Raw genomic sequence first — 18,704 nt, 5'->3', positions numbered from 1 at the left:
CCTTCCCTCCTCCCCCCTCTCCCTCTCTTCAGACCTCTCATTCAATCAAGGCCTAACTCCTAGGTACCTCTCCATCCCCTCAGCCACATCTTAGCTCAACCACTTTTCAATTTAGTATTAAAAAGCCACTCAGTAATATCTATCTCATACCCCTCTAATGTACACTCTACACTGTTGCCAAGTGATTTCATTTTTTTGTTTAAAATCTTTCAATAGGTCTTATATCTCTCTTGGATAAATCTAAACTCTTTAGCATGTCATACCTGATTCCCCCACCCTCTTCCCTTCCTGGTATCTATCCTTATTTCTGAGTACTTCCCTTTCCATTCATTCTACTGAACATTTAGATAATCTCTTAGGTGCAACATTTTTTTGTGTGTGCATACGCATGTATTAAGTCATGAAAGCAAAACTTCTTATGGATTTTAACAAATGAAAAATTGAAAGCAACTACCCTAGGGAATTCTATCAGAATGTCTTCCATGCATAATTTTTATTTTTTTTATTTTTATTTTTATTTTTTTTTCATGCATAATTTTTAAAGGTCTTCCTCACTCCCATTAACTTAACCGCCCTAAATCTTCAATAATAAAAGTGACAGTGAGGTCTGTTAAAAAGCTGTGAATGAAATGTAAGCTTGCCAAACCAAGTTACCGAATGGCATTATTTTCTCGCCAATAGCTGATGTGTGGAGAATAATTTTTACTTTTTAGGGGTGGAGATGGCAAAGCTAAAGAGTGAAAAATTACCAGTATACCAAGCAGGATACTAATCAGAAACAAAAAATCTAGGCTACAGTCTGCTGATGGAATTTTGGGGGGAAGTTTATTACAGGAATTATTTCAACTGCTTTTAATTTTCAAAACACATTTAAGAATAATGTAAATTCAGAAGCCAAACGAATCTGTTGCACTAGATAAACTGATAATGTCTTCTACTTTTGTTCCTGGAGGCATTTTCTTTTATTTCAGGTTTGTTGGGATTGGAATGGAGACTTGCCTACACCAAGTTAATGAGGTTATTTCAACGCCTCTTTCTTCTTCATCCTGACCTACATCAAGCATATACTTATTCTCTTAATCCTATTCTTTCACTGTGGCTACATTCTAAAAATAAATCTTAGTTAAATATGCCAAGACAGACATAATGAAAAGAATTTCTTTAGCAGTATGTATTTTTAAGGGTAAAGACCCCTAACTCTATTGCTATAAAAATACAGAGTGCTACATGAAACTACATGGCGGGGGGCTGGGGCAGGCAGGGAAGGAGGTAGGTGCTTTTACTTGTTATCTCCTTTAATCTTAATAATACTTTTCTCAGGTTATCATTCCTTTACATATGAAGAAATCAAGGCTTCAGGTTAAGTCAATCAACTTGTCCAAGTTCACACAACTTATTAAATGGGAGAGCCAGGAACACAGTTTTAACTTGACTATATTCTGTCCACTCTTCCAAGATTGTCCACATGGTTAATGCCCTCACTGCACATTGTGCTCATTCTCCCCTTCTCAAAGGGGAGACCTATTTAATAGGTCAAAACTTCCTCGTTCGATTTCCTCCTTACCATTCTCTACCTTTTTGTTAGAAGTCATTTATCGCTTTCTTACATATTACATACTTATTGTGCATATTGTGTATGGTCCTCTGCTAGGTGGTAAGCTCTAGAAAGTTAGGGATCTTTGCTTGTTTTGTTTACAGATGCACCCCTCAAACCTAGAAGAGTGACTGATAGTAGACACCGGCCCATTCTTCCTTTCCCACTTTTCATCTTTAACTGTACAAGGACTTGTTTAACCATTTTCACCTTTAATTCCTGGGAAAACAAAACAGGACCTACATCTGAGCCAAATTAACGTTAAAATATTTGAATTTAGTCTGAAATTCTGTTAAAAAATTAGGATAAGTATCATTTAAAAAATTCTAGCCAGAATAAAAAGTGATGACAAGATATATAAAACAAACTGTAAAATGTGGAGATGCACATGATGAAAGATTAGTACCTAAGAGTACCTGCTCACTTTCTGTGATGTTTTAGAGGCCAAATGTGAGACACAGATAAAAAAAAAAATCAGAGTACTCTAAAAGCAGTGGTTCCCAAACCTTTTATTAAAAAAGTCAAATTGGGACTTCCCTGGCAGGCCAGTGATTAAGACTTCGCCTTTCAATGCAGGGCATGTGTGTTCGATCCAAATTTTAAAAAAAATTTGGAATGACAAGAGTTACCAAATTTAAATTTTGCCACAAAGGGATGTTACAAACTAAATATAATATACTATCACTATAATTTCATAAGCACACATTAACATAAAAATAATTTCAGTATGAAGGGTAGTCATTTTTACTGAGTAAATTTAGATTCACAAACACCTCATTTATAAAAATAGCTCCATGTGTATTTAAGATTTACATGTGAAAAGTAAAACTTTTAAAACAAACTATAACAGAATCTTTACAATCTCAAGATAGAGAAGACTTCCTTTAAAGAGAAAAAGCATAATCATAAAAGAATTTGACATTAAAATTAAGAACGTCTAGTCACCAAAAGATACCATACTTAAAGTGAAAAGGCATGCAAATGACTAGAAAATATGTGTAAAGCCTACCAAGCATTGTTATCCAGAATACATAAAAAGCATTTACAAATCAATAAAATAAACCCATAGAAAAACAGAATAGGCAATTCATAGAAGAAGGAACATGAATAGCCAAAAAATAAAGTGTTCTCAACAGCATGACTAACTGGGGAAGATACAAAAGAAACCTACAATGAAGTAACATTTCATACTCCTCATAATGTCAAAACTTAAGTCTATAAAGTATCTGGAAGGTGAGAAAACAGACCCTTTAATCCATTACTGATACAAACACTCTGGAGAGAAAACTGGTAGTTATCAAATGAAGTTGAAGAAGCAGCTCCTACCCTGTGTTCTAGCAATCTACTACTAGATTTATATCCCAGGGCAATCTTTCTCAATAATGGCTTTTTAGTTGTTGTAACGAATGGGGGGTACTACTGTATAGATGCCAGGGACACAAGGCACACTTGGTGTGTAAAGATAATGCTGTGCCACGTCCCATGACTTTTGAACATTCTGCTGGACACTCATTTAAGGGAACAGAAGGAAAAAATAAGGTCAGATATTAATAAATTGGATTTGACACAAAGTATATTTGTATTGTTTTAATATAGGTGAAGATTTTCAAGAATGCAACCCTTGTGTAAAGAGAGAAGACTGTACTTTTATTTTTGTTCCAACTTTACTGAAATTAGTTATTTCAGAAACTCCCTTATCAACATCAGGGCCTCTATTGGTATTTGAATGGCCAATTCAACACACCTGTTTAATCTGCTTTAGCAGCTGTCCTATTCATGGTGATCCTATCCGTGCAAAGTATCTGACTACTACTATTTCTTCTAGCAGTGCTTCTTAGACTTTAAGGTGCACTCAACTCACCTGGGAATCTTGTTAATATTCAGCACCTGAATCACTACGGTAGGGCCTGAGGTTCTGATTTCTAACAAGCTCCCAGAATTCTAATGTTACTGGTCTACTATCACACTTGGTAGCAAGATTACAGTGTGGTTGAGCCTGAGCACTGACACAGTGCAATACATTACTTTGTTATAAATTACTTCTTTATTTTAGTCAGGGCATTACTTTATTTAAAATATGAATGTAAGTTTATTATTATGAATTTCATTTTAGGACAGTATTGGGGAAGTTGTAAAATATTTCTATAAAAATGGGATATAGGTTCAAGAACCACTACCCTAGAGGAAGCCTTGCAAATGCACCTAAGTAAACATATACCGGAATATTCCCTATGCACTGTTTAATAAGCAAACAATTGGAAACAACTAAAATGAGCAACAGAAACCTGATACAGTCACATAATGAAACACACACCATATGACAGTAAAAATAAACTAGAGCTACCTGAATAAACATAGATAAATTCTGGCATGATCAGTGAAGAAAGCAAGCTACAGATACAAAATTCATACTTAAATAGTCTTAAACCAATCAAAGAAAAACCATATAGTGTTCATGGATATAAAGGAATGTAGTAAAGTATAAACGGAAGGATGCATGTTAGCGGTTGGGAGTGGGGAAAAGGGAATAGGATTTAAGAGGGGTACCAAGTACAGAGGAAGCTTTGTTTTGTAGTTTTAACTTTCCAACTGGGTAATGAGTGCATGAATATTCATTATATTGTATATTACCAATACTTATATTGCTATATTATTTCTCATTTCACCTCAGCTGGCGAAAACCGTTGGGCCTAGACAGATGTTTGGAAAACTGCTCCAAAGCAAAGATTCAGGACTAGAAGTCAGAAGACCCAGATTCAAGTCTCAGTTCTGGTTCTTACAAACTGTGTAGCTTTAGGCAATTCAAATAATTAACTTCTCTAGGCTTTATTTCTTCTGTAATAAAGTCATAAAGCATCACTTTTCCTCTCCAACTCACAAGGCTGGGTTTGAGAGCCATATTGCTATGTGAGAACTCTTTAATAGGGTAGGAAAGGTAGGAGTAATTTTTGAGAAGTAAGAGCAAAACCTTGGATATATTAGAAATAAAATCTATCAGTAAACAAACCAACCAAGTCAATCTGTCACTCTATTTTCTTGTCATCACTCATTCTAAAGATATGACACCAAATTATATTTTCTTCTTAACACTGGAGAAATTTTGAGTTTATCACTTCCTAAGTGATGGCATATGGATAGACAGTCTCCCTATTATAACTATGTTTCTTTATCGTAATTCTTCACCAAGGAACTGAAATTCATGATACCAAAACAAAATTGCATTAAAAAGTACTCTTATTAACTAAAACAATCAATGTCACATAACCAGAGGAACTGTTGGTTCTCACTGCCCTTTCTACATAGCAAGCAGATGCACATTTTATTAGTCCTATATTACAGATGGAGAAACTGACTCAGATGTGGGATAGCTTGCCTGGAGTTGTAGACCAATTCAGTGACAAAACTTGGAACAGACACTAACTGCCTAGTTCTTCTGTGTTCATTAAACTACCAAAAACATTACTTTGCCATAATGCTTTATGGCAATTCTGTTTGTTACAGGAAATAGAAAATTCTTTGTCGATGTCATGCACATTTCAAAATGGGCAAAGATACTCAAGGAAACAAGCCACTCATCAACTACAGTACTGCACAGCAAATGACAAGATTAAAACTGCCTAGGCCTGCTAAAAATCTAATCCTATCCTTGACAATTAACCTTATTAATTCTACAGCAGGAGAAAAGAGAGGTCAAAATATAGGTGAGGGTGCTATTCATTTCCTCCTGGATCTCAAGTAATATAGCAATTATTGCACAACAGGAACCTTATTTCTTTTATAAGGTGAAACATGGCTATCTCCACTGCTCTTCTTTAAATAAGCCTCCACCCCTACTCCCAACCAAAGAGTTGGGCACCCAAATTAGAACATTGGCAATTATGATAATTATCAAAATACTGGCTCTGATTACATATTAGATAAATCACCCAAATGAGTTTATGCTATAAACATATGAGACAAACTCTTTATAAAGTTCATTTTATTGTAAGTCTTCTTGTTAATGTAAACAGATGAATGCTCTTACAACATGTACCTGACTTTTTACTCAGACTCATTACCTAATGACTAGTAGTTTTAAATGACGCAAGATTTCCAAACTTCTTTTTATTTATTGGAGTCTTAAAAAAAAAATCAATGAATTATCTTACGGATCAAGCACTGCATATTACAGAAAAGTTTTAAACATGAATACCTTTTTGTAAGCTAACAGCCAAAATTTAAAGGTCACCCTCCCTGTATTCCGTTACTCATCCTTCTGCTTAACAAATCCAATTCACGCTGACTTAAATCTATGCGTCATTTAAAAAAGTTATATCCTGGCGTTGGCAGAAATCTCCATGGATCAAAGCTCCGAACATTTTTCTTTTTTTTATTTAAACAAGAAGCCAGGGTTAAACTCTTCTTTACAAAAGCCCTTCACAACAGTACACTCTAACTTGACAGAACTTTTCGTTTCAGGGTTAAAAAAAATTCCAAAGAAAAACTCTAATTTTTCAATTCAAAAACAATTCCTGATGAGCCTACCCTAGAGTTCGAAAACAAGTAAAGAGTTCAACCATTGAGAGAAAACCACCCTACGGCGGCGGACCAGAATACACAAATCACCAAGCACGGTGCAGATTCGAGCTAAAGTCTAGGCTGGCACACACGAGGACATTCAGGAGACAGCCTTCAGGCGTCGCGACTCTCACAATGAGCCAGGGAGCGAAATGTGAACCTGGACCCATCCTTCCGTCCACAGGAAGAATAGCAAAGGAATGAAATGAGGCCCTTCTCTGCAAGGAGGACCCAAGACCTTTCCCAGTCCGTCTGTCCGTCCCTCTCCCGCCCCCAGACTCCCGCAGCCTCACCGACCGCGAAGACTTTCCTACCTCTCCCCTTCACCGAACCAACATAGAATCTTCTCAAAAACCCAGACGCGATCGGGAGTGGCTTCTCCGCCTTTGCCGGCGCCGAGAGGCATCCCAGTCGCCAACAACAAAGACGCCTCCCGCTCCCCTCCCCCCGCCCGGCCCCGGCTCGTCCCTCCCGCGCTGCTGCTCCGGGCCTAGCGCCCCCTCCCCGAGCCCAGCCGCAGCGCCCCGGCCCCCCGCGGCCCCACGCACCTGCACCTGAGGGCCGCAGCCAAAGCGTCAGGCAGAAAGGGCCGGGAGAGAACCTCTGCCGCCGCGCTGTCCTCTACAAGGCGCGATCCGCGCTGCTGCCGCCGCCCGACTCTCCCGGCCTGCGGGCGGGCCCGGCCAAAGAGGGGGGACGAGGGCGGCAGCCCCCGGCGCCGGGACGAGGAAGGACGGCGGCGCCCAAGGGGGCCGGCTCGAGCTCCCGAGTCTCGCCTCGCGCCGGCCCTGCTCCTCCACACGGGTTCGCGTTCTGCTGACTAACGGCCCCGGCGCGAGGCGCTGGAGCGGCCGCCTCCGCCGCCGCCGTCGGCTGCTGTTGGGCCTCACGTCCCGCGCGGCCGTGGTCGCAGCTGCCGCAGCCGCCGCCACCTCCCTTTCTGGCACCGCAGACACCACCCAGACCCAGCCAGGTCTTTCTTCTCTTTAATCCTCCTTTCTTTGCTCCCCTTCGGCCTGCCGGCAGCAGGGTTCGCTCTCGTGGCGGGAAGGAGGCTGGAAGGGGACCCAGGGGCTAGCAGAGAGCGCACTAAGCTAGGAGTTGGTCACTGACTGAAGGAAAGTGCTAAGACTGACCCGGACTCCAGCCTGCAAGCGGGCCGGGGGTTGGATACAGTCCAGTTTAGCCCGACTTCCACCAATCACAAGCCGCCCAGAGGAGTAGGGCGCCGGGAGAGGCCGAGCTGAGTCGGCAGGAGGCGGGGATTGCGGAAAAGAAGAGCCAATAGGAGCAAAGTTTTCCCGCCCCTTCACTTGGGCGGACTGCCACATTCGGACCAATGGGGGAATTCTCGCTTCGAAGAAACTGGGATTTTTCGCCGGGTTTGAGAAAGAGGCTTCGCGGATGGGGAGGGATAGAGACTGGGCTGAGTAAAAGACCCTTGCTGGAGCTGAAGGGCCGAAAGGTGTCCTTTGACCTCCGCGAGGAGTCACGTGGGCTGCCGGGGGCGGGGGCAGAAATGCTGGTTAAGTTCCTTCCGGGTCAGAGATGGAAGCGTGAACTCCGTGGAGATAGTTCCTGGTATACTAGTTTTGCGTGCATCTTCCTTGTCCCAGCGCGAGGTGGTTGTGGTTTCGGCGATGAGCTCCCAGAAAGGGAACGTGGCTCGTTCCAGGCCTCAGAGGCACCAGAATACGTTTAGCTTCAAAAATGACAAGTTTGATAAGAGTGTTCAGACCAAGGTAGGAACCTGCCTATTGCACTAAATCTGACCCCAGGGAGGAATGGTTCAGTGGAGGGGAAAGAAGGAAGTGAGAGGAGTTGGCCAGGGCAAATGTGGACCGCAGCCCAGAGTTAGTTTTGGCTGCAGTGTAGCCCTTTCTTTGACCTGGATGTGTTGTCTCCTCGTAAATATATTTGGCGGTCAACATTTGACTAATTGTACTGAATGAACGGGACCCTCATCAAACCTAAAATGCAAAGGGAAAATTGAGTCGTTGAACGCTCCCATCTGGATTACATATTTGCAGTAGGAAAACGAGGATTATGACGCTAGTGTCTTTTTCAAATGTTGCACCAGGTTTATGCAGTCACTGTTTCTTTTTGGAAAATCCCAGGCCCATAGGTTTGTAGGGAGAATGTGAAAGCTCTTAAGCCCTCTTAGCCCCAGTGTCCACACCAACATAATGGGAATTTCTCTCTCGTTTGTAAGATTGTTTTGAGAATCAAATTATTTGATGAATGCAAAACTGCTTGTTTTGCTGTTTATATTTCTTTAGCAGATTTCTTTAAGCTGGAAGGAAATTCAGACTGTATAGATAGCCAGAGGTCTTGGGTTGTATACAGCTACTAATTTGCTGTTAGGTGTTTCCCCCTCCTCACTTAGCTGTATGGAGGGGAGATAATTGAAGACAAGAGCAGCTTGGGGGCAGCCGCCATCACATCAGATAAACCTGACGTTAACATAAACTGGAGCTCAAATTTGCTAGGTGTGTGGCTTAAGCAAGTTATTAAATATTTAATTTCTCTGAGTCTTACTTTGGTCTTAAATGAGAAACCCGTCTGTATTGTTGAGAGGTTAAAGTAAAGTAAATGATATATATAAATGATCTGGATCATTAGTGTCCAACAAGTGATAAATTTCCCAACATTGGCTACGCAAGCAAAGTAACTTTTTTTTTTTTGGCTGCGTTGGGTCTTTGTTGGTAAGTGCCGGGTTTCTCTAGTTGCAGCGAGCGGGGCTACTCTTCGTAGCGGTGCGCGGCTTCTTATTGCGGAGCACGGGCTGTAGGCGCATGGGCTTCAGTAGTTGCAGCACGTGGGCTCAGTAGTTGTGGCTTGCGGGCTCTAAAGCGCAGGCTCAGTAGTTGTGGCGCATAGGCTTAGTTGCTCCGCGACATGTGGGATCTTCCAGGACTGACGATCGAACCCGTGTCGCCTGCATTGGCAGGCAGATTCTTAACCACTGCATCACCAGGGAAGTCCCAAAGTGACAGTTCATGGTAACCAGTGACTTCCTTTTTCTTTCCTCTTTCTGTCTTCACTATACAGATATTTAATGTGCATCTTTCTTGTACAAGGTCCTATGTGCATGTGTATACAGTGTTCAAAAGAGTTGACTCTGTCTTCAAGGAACTTATGGTTTTCTGGGTCATGGGACAATAAGCACAGAGATATATAATTATAAATTATGATCAAGGGAAGCACAGTTGAGTAAAGAAGAATAAGGAGGGATATTTTCAGTTGGGTGCTCAGAGGACCTCTCCTTTCCCTTAGTTAGGTTCAGATTCAGAAGGAAAACCTGGAGCGACATTTGGGAAGACTTTCCCAAGTTTGTGCCTGTCATCAATAGGTAAACCAGAGTAAAAAAGTTGTGCTATTCCGAATAGATGTCTTATCTTGCCCTGTATTCTTACTCTAAGTTTTTTCACAAGCATTTACTTCTGATTGTTTTTCATCAGGTGATAAACAGCAGTTTTAATAAGTATTTAGCTACAGTGTCTCTTACTGTGCTTCTTGTCCTTGTAAGTACAGGACTTCTTGAACTTGTACTTCTTGTTCTAGTACTTCGTCCTAGGCTTCTTGTACTTTTCATCGTGCATTTTCTGGTGTTATCTAACAACCATGTCATCATGGTCTTAAATGTTTTCATGAGTCTCAAGTTCAGTCACTAAGTTTCATTTTGTTTATCACTTTTATCATTAATTCCTTTGTCTCTTTTAAATCGTGAGGAAATCTCATTTGTCCATTGGTAGAACCACCAGGTGCTTTGTTATTGGAGGTTCTAACAAAAACAGCAAGAAATATTTTACTGAGGAAGATCATTAGGTTGATTGTTCATCTATCTAATGGAGGACTAATAATTGGCTGCATTCATGGCAGATTCTTGAACCAGCTATGTGTAGCTGTCTAAAGCCAAGATTTTGTCAGAAGCATCTGACCCTATCTTCGTTCCTGCGCTTTATACCAGAAAGCTGTTTGAGTCAGCAACATCTAATAAAGGAGTGGTAAGATGTGCATGATTCTCTGTAACTCTCCTTGAAGGATTGTAGTAACAATTGACTACTTGTACCTCATTATTTTGTCGTAGTCTTGCATGACAGTTCTCCTTCTCCTCGTCTGCCAAGCAATTAGTCAGGACTGAAATTAGAAGTTGGATAATGACAGCTGTTTTACTGGAAAGTTTATCTAAGTAAAGCACCCGCTCCCAAAAAGACACAGGTGATAACTGTCTTCATATACTTGAATATATTCCAGAAGAGGAGAGAAGCTTCGCATTCCAAATGGCCAAACTTGAACCAACGGGTCAAAGTAAAAGAGATAGGTTTCAGCTCAATATAAGGGAATTGTCTAATGGTGAGGAGCATGCACTAGAATTTTGTAACCTCCCCATCACTGGGGTTATTAAAAGAAGCCTCTATGGCCATTGGCCTGCAGTGCCCTCTCATGACTTGCAGAGGTGAGGTGGAGATGGGAGTAGGTTTAAATCTCTTCTAGTCATTTGGTACTAAAATATTGATTGTATCAATATCAGGCTTGTGTCCCTTATTGGAAAGGCAATAATGTGTAGTGGAAGGAACCCTGGACCAAGAAAAAAGAGCCACATTTTAGCCCCAGTTCTGTTGTTTATTTTGCTTTGTGGTGTTAGTTTACATATAGCTTTTAATCTATACTACAGGGTTAATACTATCTTTTGTCTTACCTTCCTCTCACAATTGCTATGGAGATCATTACAAAAATATTTTTAAGAAATAGTGATACAAATAGAACTAAGCATAAAGCATATGATAATTTATGTGGACTTGCAGTTGCTCAAAGCTTAAAAAATTAATTAGAAAAGAAATGCATGTTTGTTGAAGAATATTGAAACAACAGAGAAATGTATAAAGTGTAAAAGTGAAAGTACCTTTTTCCAGGCCTGTTCCTCTTCAGATGTAGTCACTGTTAACAGTTAGCTGTGTATGTTTTTAGACATCTAAGCACAATATAGTACATATGAAATAAAATGCATTTCTCCTTTCTCATTTAGAAAAGTATGTCAGAACATAGAGATTAAGCTCATTCTTTTTAATGGCTGTATAATATTCTATAATATATATGTAGAGTAGCTTATTTAATTACTTTCCTATTAATAAACATTTGAGTTGTTTTCAATTTTTCACTATGACAAATAAAGTTGCAGTGAATTCTTGTATTTGCATATTTGTTCCACATCAGTTATTTGGTACCAAACATTGTGGTAGATACTAGGGGTATAAGGTTGAGCATAATATACAGCCGTGCCTTTAATTGAAGCTTATAGTTTAGTGGGCAAGGTGACAGGCATTAATCAAATAATCTTTTGAGTATGTTAATACAAATGGCAGTAAGAGCTAGGAGGAAAAGTCTAAGGGAACCTTGAGAGTATCTAGCAGGAAGTCTTGATTAAGTTTGGAGGGTTTAAGAAGGCTTCCCTGAGGTCTGAAGGATGGATAGCATTTAACTAAATGAAATGGGAAGAGCATATATTATCTTCTTAAGGATGCTGTTTGTTTCATATGTGTAGTCAGCATTGTTTTTACTAGCATGTCTGGAAGTGTTAGAGCCCCAGGATCACATGATTTTGTTAGGGCAGAAGTCAATTTCGTGGTCAATACTAGATCTCACTTTTAGGGGGGGTCATAGTGTACATTAGCATAAAACACTTAGATGTTTTGCAGTTTAAAAAAAAATTATTTAGCCAAAACTTCCCTGGCTGTGGACTTTGGTTTACATAATACCAGTTGAATGTGAATTAATTTTGGGGGGAACACACTCATTTTGGGAAACTCTTGTTACTACCTTGAAATGGAAAAGGAAAAGGAAAATCTGAGGCTATACTCTCTAAATAGTTTTGGAAATAAAGTTTTGTTAATAATAGCTAATGCTATGTACTTAAGTGTGTTAGCATCTGTGAATATTTGGTATGTATTATCTAATTTGATCTTCAAAAATAACCCTAAGACAGGTGCTACAGTTATCCCATTTTGCATCTTGGGAAATTAGGACTCAGAGGTGAATGATGTGCCCAAAGTTACATTAATAGCATGTGGCTATCCATTGATTAGGTGTAGTCTGTGCTGGGAGACCTTAAAGAACGGGTAAATCAAAAGTCCCTTTTTGTGTCTGTATGTTGGTTGTTGTTTTTGAATACTGTGTTTTTGTCTATAATAGAAGCAATGTGACACCAGATTAGGGTTGGAACAGAGATGAGCTTTATTGCCACTACCCCTAAACACTACCTGTTTGAAATGTTCCAGGGAAAGAGTCTCTTCTCATAAAATGTGGCCCCCTGGAGTGTCACATATCACAGATATGGGCTGGTTGGAGCAGGTCCCATCTAATCAGCCAGGGCTCTGGAGCAGGGGTGGGGCTCCTCTCACTCACTTTGTGTGAAAGCAGATGGTAATTCCTTCAAGACCCTCAGCTCCTGGTTTAGGCAGAAAGCTGTCTTAAGTTTAAGGTGATATGATTACATTTATACAGCAGAACAGGATTCTGTGTTTACAAGCACCTTTATTCACAATAGCCAAAAAAACAAAACAAAAGAAAAAACAAACAAAAAACCCCACAAATATACTTCAACAAGAGAATAGATAAACAGATTGTGTCAATCATATAATGAAATACTACTCTGCTATTTAAAAAAAAGCTACTGATACATGCAAGCATGTAGGTAAATCTCAAAAACATTGTGTGGAAGGAAAGAAGTCAGGTGTTTCTCACATCTATAGAAATCTGAACAGTAGTTGCCTTGGGTTGTGGGGGAGTTGACTGGAAGGGGTTCAGGACAACTTTCTGGAGTGACGGAAACATGAAGATCACAGGCATTTATTGAAACTCATTGAATAGAGAATTTAAGGTCTGTGCATGACACTGATATAAATTTTACTTCAATTATAAACAGATATGACAGCAGAATGACTGATTAACTACTCAGATGTCATGAAGTTCTGTTTTTGTTGTTTGCTTTTTGTTTGGGGAAGTTGTAGAAATACTACCTATTATCAGTATGTTTTTAAAAGAAAACTATTTTTTTAACTTCTCCAGAAAGAAAACAAATGACAGGTTGACATTCTGTAATATTGAATATGTTAGCTAACCACAAGTCAAATTAATTCTAATAGTTGTCTTCTAATATTTTCCCATTTTGTAAGCTTTTATCTACAAACTCCAGTCATGACCCTTAAGTTAAATATTGTCTCTCTGTAAGAGGAATACAGATGATCGTTACAAAGTGGATCTTGGGAACTCCTTGGTGGTCCAGTGGTTAGGACTCTGCGCTTTCACTGCTGAGGGCCTGGGTTCGATCCCTGGTTAGGGAACTAAGATCCCACAAGCCATGTGGCATGGCAAAAAATAAAAAACAAACAAAAAACAAAAACAAAATGGATCTTGTTCATAAGATTACTGAGCCTGGATCTTATTTTTCCTAGATTGACTCCAGGATAGAGTCATAATAATTTAGTTGGCCATGATGCCTGACACTGTAAGATGAATGAATAAAACCTTGCTATGGAAAAGAGTACTATTGGTAAGGGCCATTTTGTTCAGGTAGCTTGGAATCAAGTCATATGGGATCTTTGTCCTATCTCCTCTAGCCCAAAGATGTTGTAATTTAGGAAATGGTCTCAGATTGGTTTAGGTAATCTCTGATGTGAGTGATTTTGGTATGAGTGATGAAGTGCCAGTCATGGGAATAAGTGTTATTTCTTAATCAGTGGGTTTCAACAATTAAGGTTTAAATGAGTGAGTAGCCATTAAACAAATCTGCAGCTGGGCAGGAATAGATTCCACTGTAGTTTCAAGGTAACCATCTTTGGCACTCTGGAGATCACCTGGGACTCCCTTTGATCTTTTTTCCAGATTGGGAAGTGCTCTTTGATATATTTCACCAAGGCTGTCTATTACATGGATTGAAATTAAATGTATCCTACCTCCAATTGACTTCTTATTAAATTCAACATACTTTTTCAATTGACAAGGTGATTTAATCTATGGTGTGCTGGGCATTATGATACATAAGAGTATTGTAGTAAGTAAAAGTCATTGTGCTAGTGAACAGTCACTATTTTGAATGTTTTGAAGTATTGTATTCCCTATCTTTTACACAAAATACTCTCATCCATGTTTTGGGATATTTCATATACCTACATTCCCAAGGTGCTTCCACTTGAAGCCAATAAATTGATTTTGCATGTTTCTTATTTTTGATGCCTGCTACAATTGTTTTTTTCTACATCAACCATACGTTGTAGACATTTCATTTTATGTACAATGAATGACAACTGAAATTAACTTGTCTTGATTTGGTCTATGTGTTAAGGAATAGTACCATACTCACTGTTGGATTATAAAATTTTATAATTACATTGTCAACACTTGTTTCTACATAAAGTTAAATACTACTCTGTTAGAAATAAAGTATTCTCAGAATTCTTCATCTAGGTAAATTAGTTCACCTGAGAGAGAGAAAGTCGTAATGTATATTAACTCTTCCCCAAATGGGTCATTTTCCGTTTGGAGAAACACTGTGTAGTACGGAGTGGCGCAGTTGGACAAAGAACCTCAGGGATGACAGTTACAGGCTGCTGCGGCATTTGTTATTTTAAGCTATAGGACTCTCCAAACCTGCACAAGTGTTATTGTGAGGTCACAGGCAGGTGTACAGAGAATCATGTGTGTCCTCAGAGCAACCCTGCTGCCAGCTCACTCCAGCCTAATTGTTATTGGTGTTTTTCTCACCATTGACTTTTGTGAAAGGAAGAAATGAAATGAGAAAGGGGATAAACGGATAGCTAACATGCCTAAGATTCCTTTCTGAGATTTTCCTTATCACTCCAGGCCAAATAGCACTTAAATATACTGAATGAATTAAATAAACATTCCTCTTCTGAACTTGTCTGTGTATGCAAGGCCCTCTACATGAAGATAATTATCATTAGGATTCTTTAGTTGCTAACTTAAGCAAAAAGGGAATTTATTGGAAAGATACTGAACTGCTCTCATGAAGCTTAGAAAAGGTGTTTGTTAATTTGTTCTGGTTGCTTTTTTAGTGTCCAAGATTCCCAAGTTGGCCATTTTTGCTGGGAAATTTTATACTCATTTGGCTTTGTGTAGATCCTAGCTTGATACAGTCCTTGAACTTTTCAATGCCCCCTCCCCTAACCCTTCCAATTTGCCTCCTGGAACTGATAGTTTACTATCATCAAACAGAGACATAGTGTTGAAAATAAAATTTCGTTCACTTTCTTGCCCTAACTGACTATTCCTGGGAACTCTGTTTCCCTATAGTCTTTAAGTAATGATGTTTTTTCACCCCACATCTTCAACCCCTCATTTAGAACCCTTTCTCCAATTTGTTGCTTCAGTCTATTTTTTCCTTGCTCAGAACCCCAGCTCTTCTGAAATGCATGCCATCAGACTATTATCCCCTCCAGATCCATCCTTACCTCCTCGTTAGTACCTGGCTCACTGCTTTTCCACAGTTTTCCTGTCATTAGACTTAGTGATTGCTACAGCCACATGGATAATCAAACATCTGATCTCACAGCTTTTAGAACCCCCCACCTCAGAAATCTACTCCCATGGTCAAATGTTAAACCTCATTGCTGGTAACTGCTCCTCTTATAAACTTAAAACAAACAAACAAAAAGAACAACCAAAAAACCCACTGTCTACTTACCTGGTTTCCTTATTCCTCAAATAATTTTTTTTTAACTCCACTGGGTGCTCATGTGCATTAACTTTTCCACTTTTCACTGCACCTCATTCATGTCCTTTTTTCCCTCATCTACCTTGGAGACCATGTTCTATCAGTACAACTGCTCTTTTTCATGTACTTCAAATCCTTTATCCTTCTTTCCTTCTGTGGTACTTGCCTGGCAGAATCCTAACCTTGCTTAGATCCAGCTTTCTATCCACCATCATATCTACCAAACTACCTGCATCTGTACCCCTACACTCTCCTTCCTGTTACAATGGATGAACTGCCTGTCTCTGCCTAAGACTGGTCCCTTTCCTTGCACCCTAGAGCTCATTTCTTCTTGCCTACCTTAGGACTTAAAGGCTTAAGACTTCTCAATTGTCCATGTTCTGTTGCATCATCAGTCTTTCCATCTGTAGTGGGTTATTTCAATTAAAAAAAAAAATCCTCCTTAGATAGAACCCATGTTCTTTTCTGGCCCCACCCCATTTCTTCCTTCTTCTTTATAGAAAAGCTCCTGGATCTCCATTTCTTTACCTCCCATTTTGTTCTATCCCTATTTAAATAATTTTTGTACATAACATTCTGCTAAAACCACCCTTGTCAAGGTCATCGATCTCTGTGTTGCCAAATCTTTGTTAATGCTCAGTACTCATCTCACTCAATTGATCAGCAGCATTTGCCTCCCCAGCACTCTTTTTTTTTTTTTTTTAAAGCAGCTTCTCTGCACTGTTTTTTTAAAAAATTAATTAATTTATTTATTTATTTTTGGCTGTGTTGGGTCTTCGTTTCTGTGCGAGGGCTTTCTCTAGTTGCGGCAAGTGGGGGCCACTCTTCATCGCGGTGCGCGGGCCTCTCACTATCGCGGCTTCTCTCGTTGGGAGCATAGACTCCAGACGCGCAGGCTCAGTAGTTGTGGCTCACAGGCTTAGTCGCTCCGCGGCATGTGGGATCTTCCCAGACCAGGCCTCGAACCCGTGTCCCCTGCATTGGCAGGCAGATTCTCAACCACTGCGCCACCAGGGAAGCCCTCCAGCACTCTTCTTGAAATAATTTTTTTCATTCAGCTCAGTCCATGAGTTTAAATACCATCTTTATGCTGATACCTTCCAGATCTGGAACTCCAGGCCAACCTCTCTCCTAAGCTGCAAAGTTGTATATTTAACTGCCTACTTGACCTCTATTCTTAAATATCAAAAAGGTTTCTTAAGTTTAACATGGCAAAGAAAGAACTCTTAATTTTTCTCTTTCAAACCTTTTCCTCCTCCTGTGCTTCCCAACTCTGTAAACAACTCCACTATTTACCCAGTTCCTCAAACCAAAATGTAAGAATTACCCTTGATTCTTGGCCTTTTCTCACATTCTGTGTTTCTGTTTGTCAGCAAGACTGTCAACTGTTAAATTATCTTAATTTTCATAACCTTCTCATTATTTTGGTAATTGGCTTTTGGTTAGAAGACTATGGTTGACTGAGACCTTTTTACCAAGAAGGATAGTCGAATAGATTGATCTCAATCTGTGAATTAGAATTCCAATACTGTCAGTTTAGGCCATCATTCCTATACGTAGATGTGGTCTGTTTTGTTTTGGTTTTGATCTGATTACTTTGAAGAATAAAAATATTTTGAAGTGCATGCATTGGGTAGGAACAATTTTTTTTGTCAATTTTTGTCAGATTTCAGATTTGGATTTTTGGCCACAGATATCAAGCTCTTATTCAAGACAGTGGCAGCATGGTTGGTAGAAAGACATTGATCTTGGAGTCAAAAGATTTAGGTCAAATTCCCTAGTATGTACTGGCTCTGTGATCTTGGATAAATTTCTTAACTAGTCAAGATCTTAGTGGGTTTAGCTATATTGTGAAAGTTAAGTAAGATTTATGAAAATGCTCACATGGTACCTGGCAGTGTTAAGTATTCTGTAAATGCCAGTCCATTCCTTCATCTTACTAAGATGTTCATCATGCTCACATGCTACACCCTCAGTAATGCCCTTCCTGGTTAATCCCACTGGAATGTCTCACTCCTTCCCTGTGGCATTTATTGCCCTCACCACACATATAGTGCACGTCTTATTAGTTATTAATATATATGTCTTGGCTTCTTTCTCTTTCTCTTACATGTACATACACAAATACCATCTACCTCTGATGGGAGGGGCTCAAGCATTTTTTTTTAACTACTCATGGTGTACTATGTAATATGTAGCAGCAGTTCAGTGCTCTGGAATGAAGGAATGGAAATCAAGTAGTTCTTATTGACATTGTACGGTTGATTGTTGGTCTTTGTTAATTCATCTGTCTTTATTGACATAACATCTGTCATATTGTTATGTAGCAAGCATTTGCAAAAGATGAGTATGATATGAATCCTTCATTCAGGAATCAGACTAGTAACTACTCTAAAAAGTGAAAAAAGGTAAATATGGAGCTTTTCATTTATTAAACTTTTGTTGAAGTATAACATACAACATATAGAAAGTGCAAAAATCATAATAGAGTTCAATGAATTTTCACAAACTGAACCCAGTCAACTCAGATCAAGAGAATGTCACTGACCTCTCCTATTCACTACCACTCTCTCCTCTAATAACCATTATCTTGATGAATATGAAGTATTTTTAAATAACCTTAAAGTCACGGCTTTTGGAGTCAAAGGAGAGGGAGTTATAGGTGCCTGGATGACCAGCCTTTCTTTACAGAAATAGTATTAGTGGATGTAGACAAGCATCCTGATGGATCATCTTGACTGCTTAAATGTACAACACGACTTGATATAACCCTTCTTTGGGATGAAAGAAATTGATGTGATTTGATTTTCCAAGTGATTG

General features: G+C 39.4%; 2 protein-coding genes across 3 annotated transcripts in view; one reads left to right on the top strand and one right to left on the bottom strand.

Moving 5' to 3' along the window:
- ABHD17B (abhydrolase domain containing 17B, depalmitoylase) overlaps positions 1-7,290 on the bottom strand; it is a 38,109-nt gene extending 30,819 nt beyond the window's left edge. Inside the window, exon 1 of the mRNA XM_061201192.1 lies at positions 6,700-7,290. The gene's annotated coding sequence lies outside the window, so the exon portion shown is untranslated. The remainder of the gene's footprint in view (positions 1-6,699) is intronic.
- A 411-nt stretch (positions 7,291-7,701) lies between these two features.
- C9H9orf85 (chromosome 9 C9orf85 homolog) overlaps positions 7,702-18,704 on the top strand; it is a 57,415-nt gene continuing 46,412 nt past the window's right edge. For both annotated transcript variants that reach the window (XM_061201190.1, XM_061201191.1), the window contains exon 1: positions 7,702-7,893. In XM_061201190.1, the coding sequence (XP_061057173.1) occupies positions 7,792-7,893 (102 nt within the window). In that variant the 5' untranslated portion in view covers positions 7,702-7,791. The remainder of the gene's footprint in view (positions 7,894-18,704) is intronic.

This window comes from Eubalaena glacialis, chromosome 9 (genome assembly GCF_028564815.1).
Source record: "Eubalaena glacialis isolate mEubGla1 chromosome 9, mEubGla1.1.hap2.+ XY, whole genome shotgun sequence".
NCBI lineage: Eukaryota > Metazoa > Chordata > Mammalia > Artiodactyla > Balaenidae > Eubalaena > Eubalaena glacialis.
Note: the sequence above shows the minus strand (reverse complement) of the source record. Positions and strands in the feature narration are given on the sequence as shown.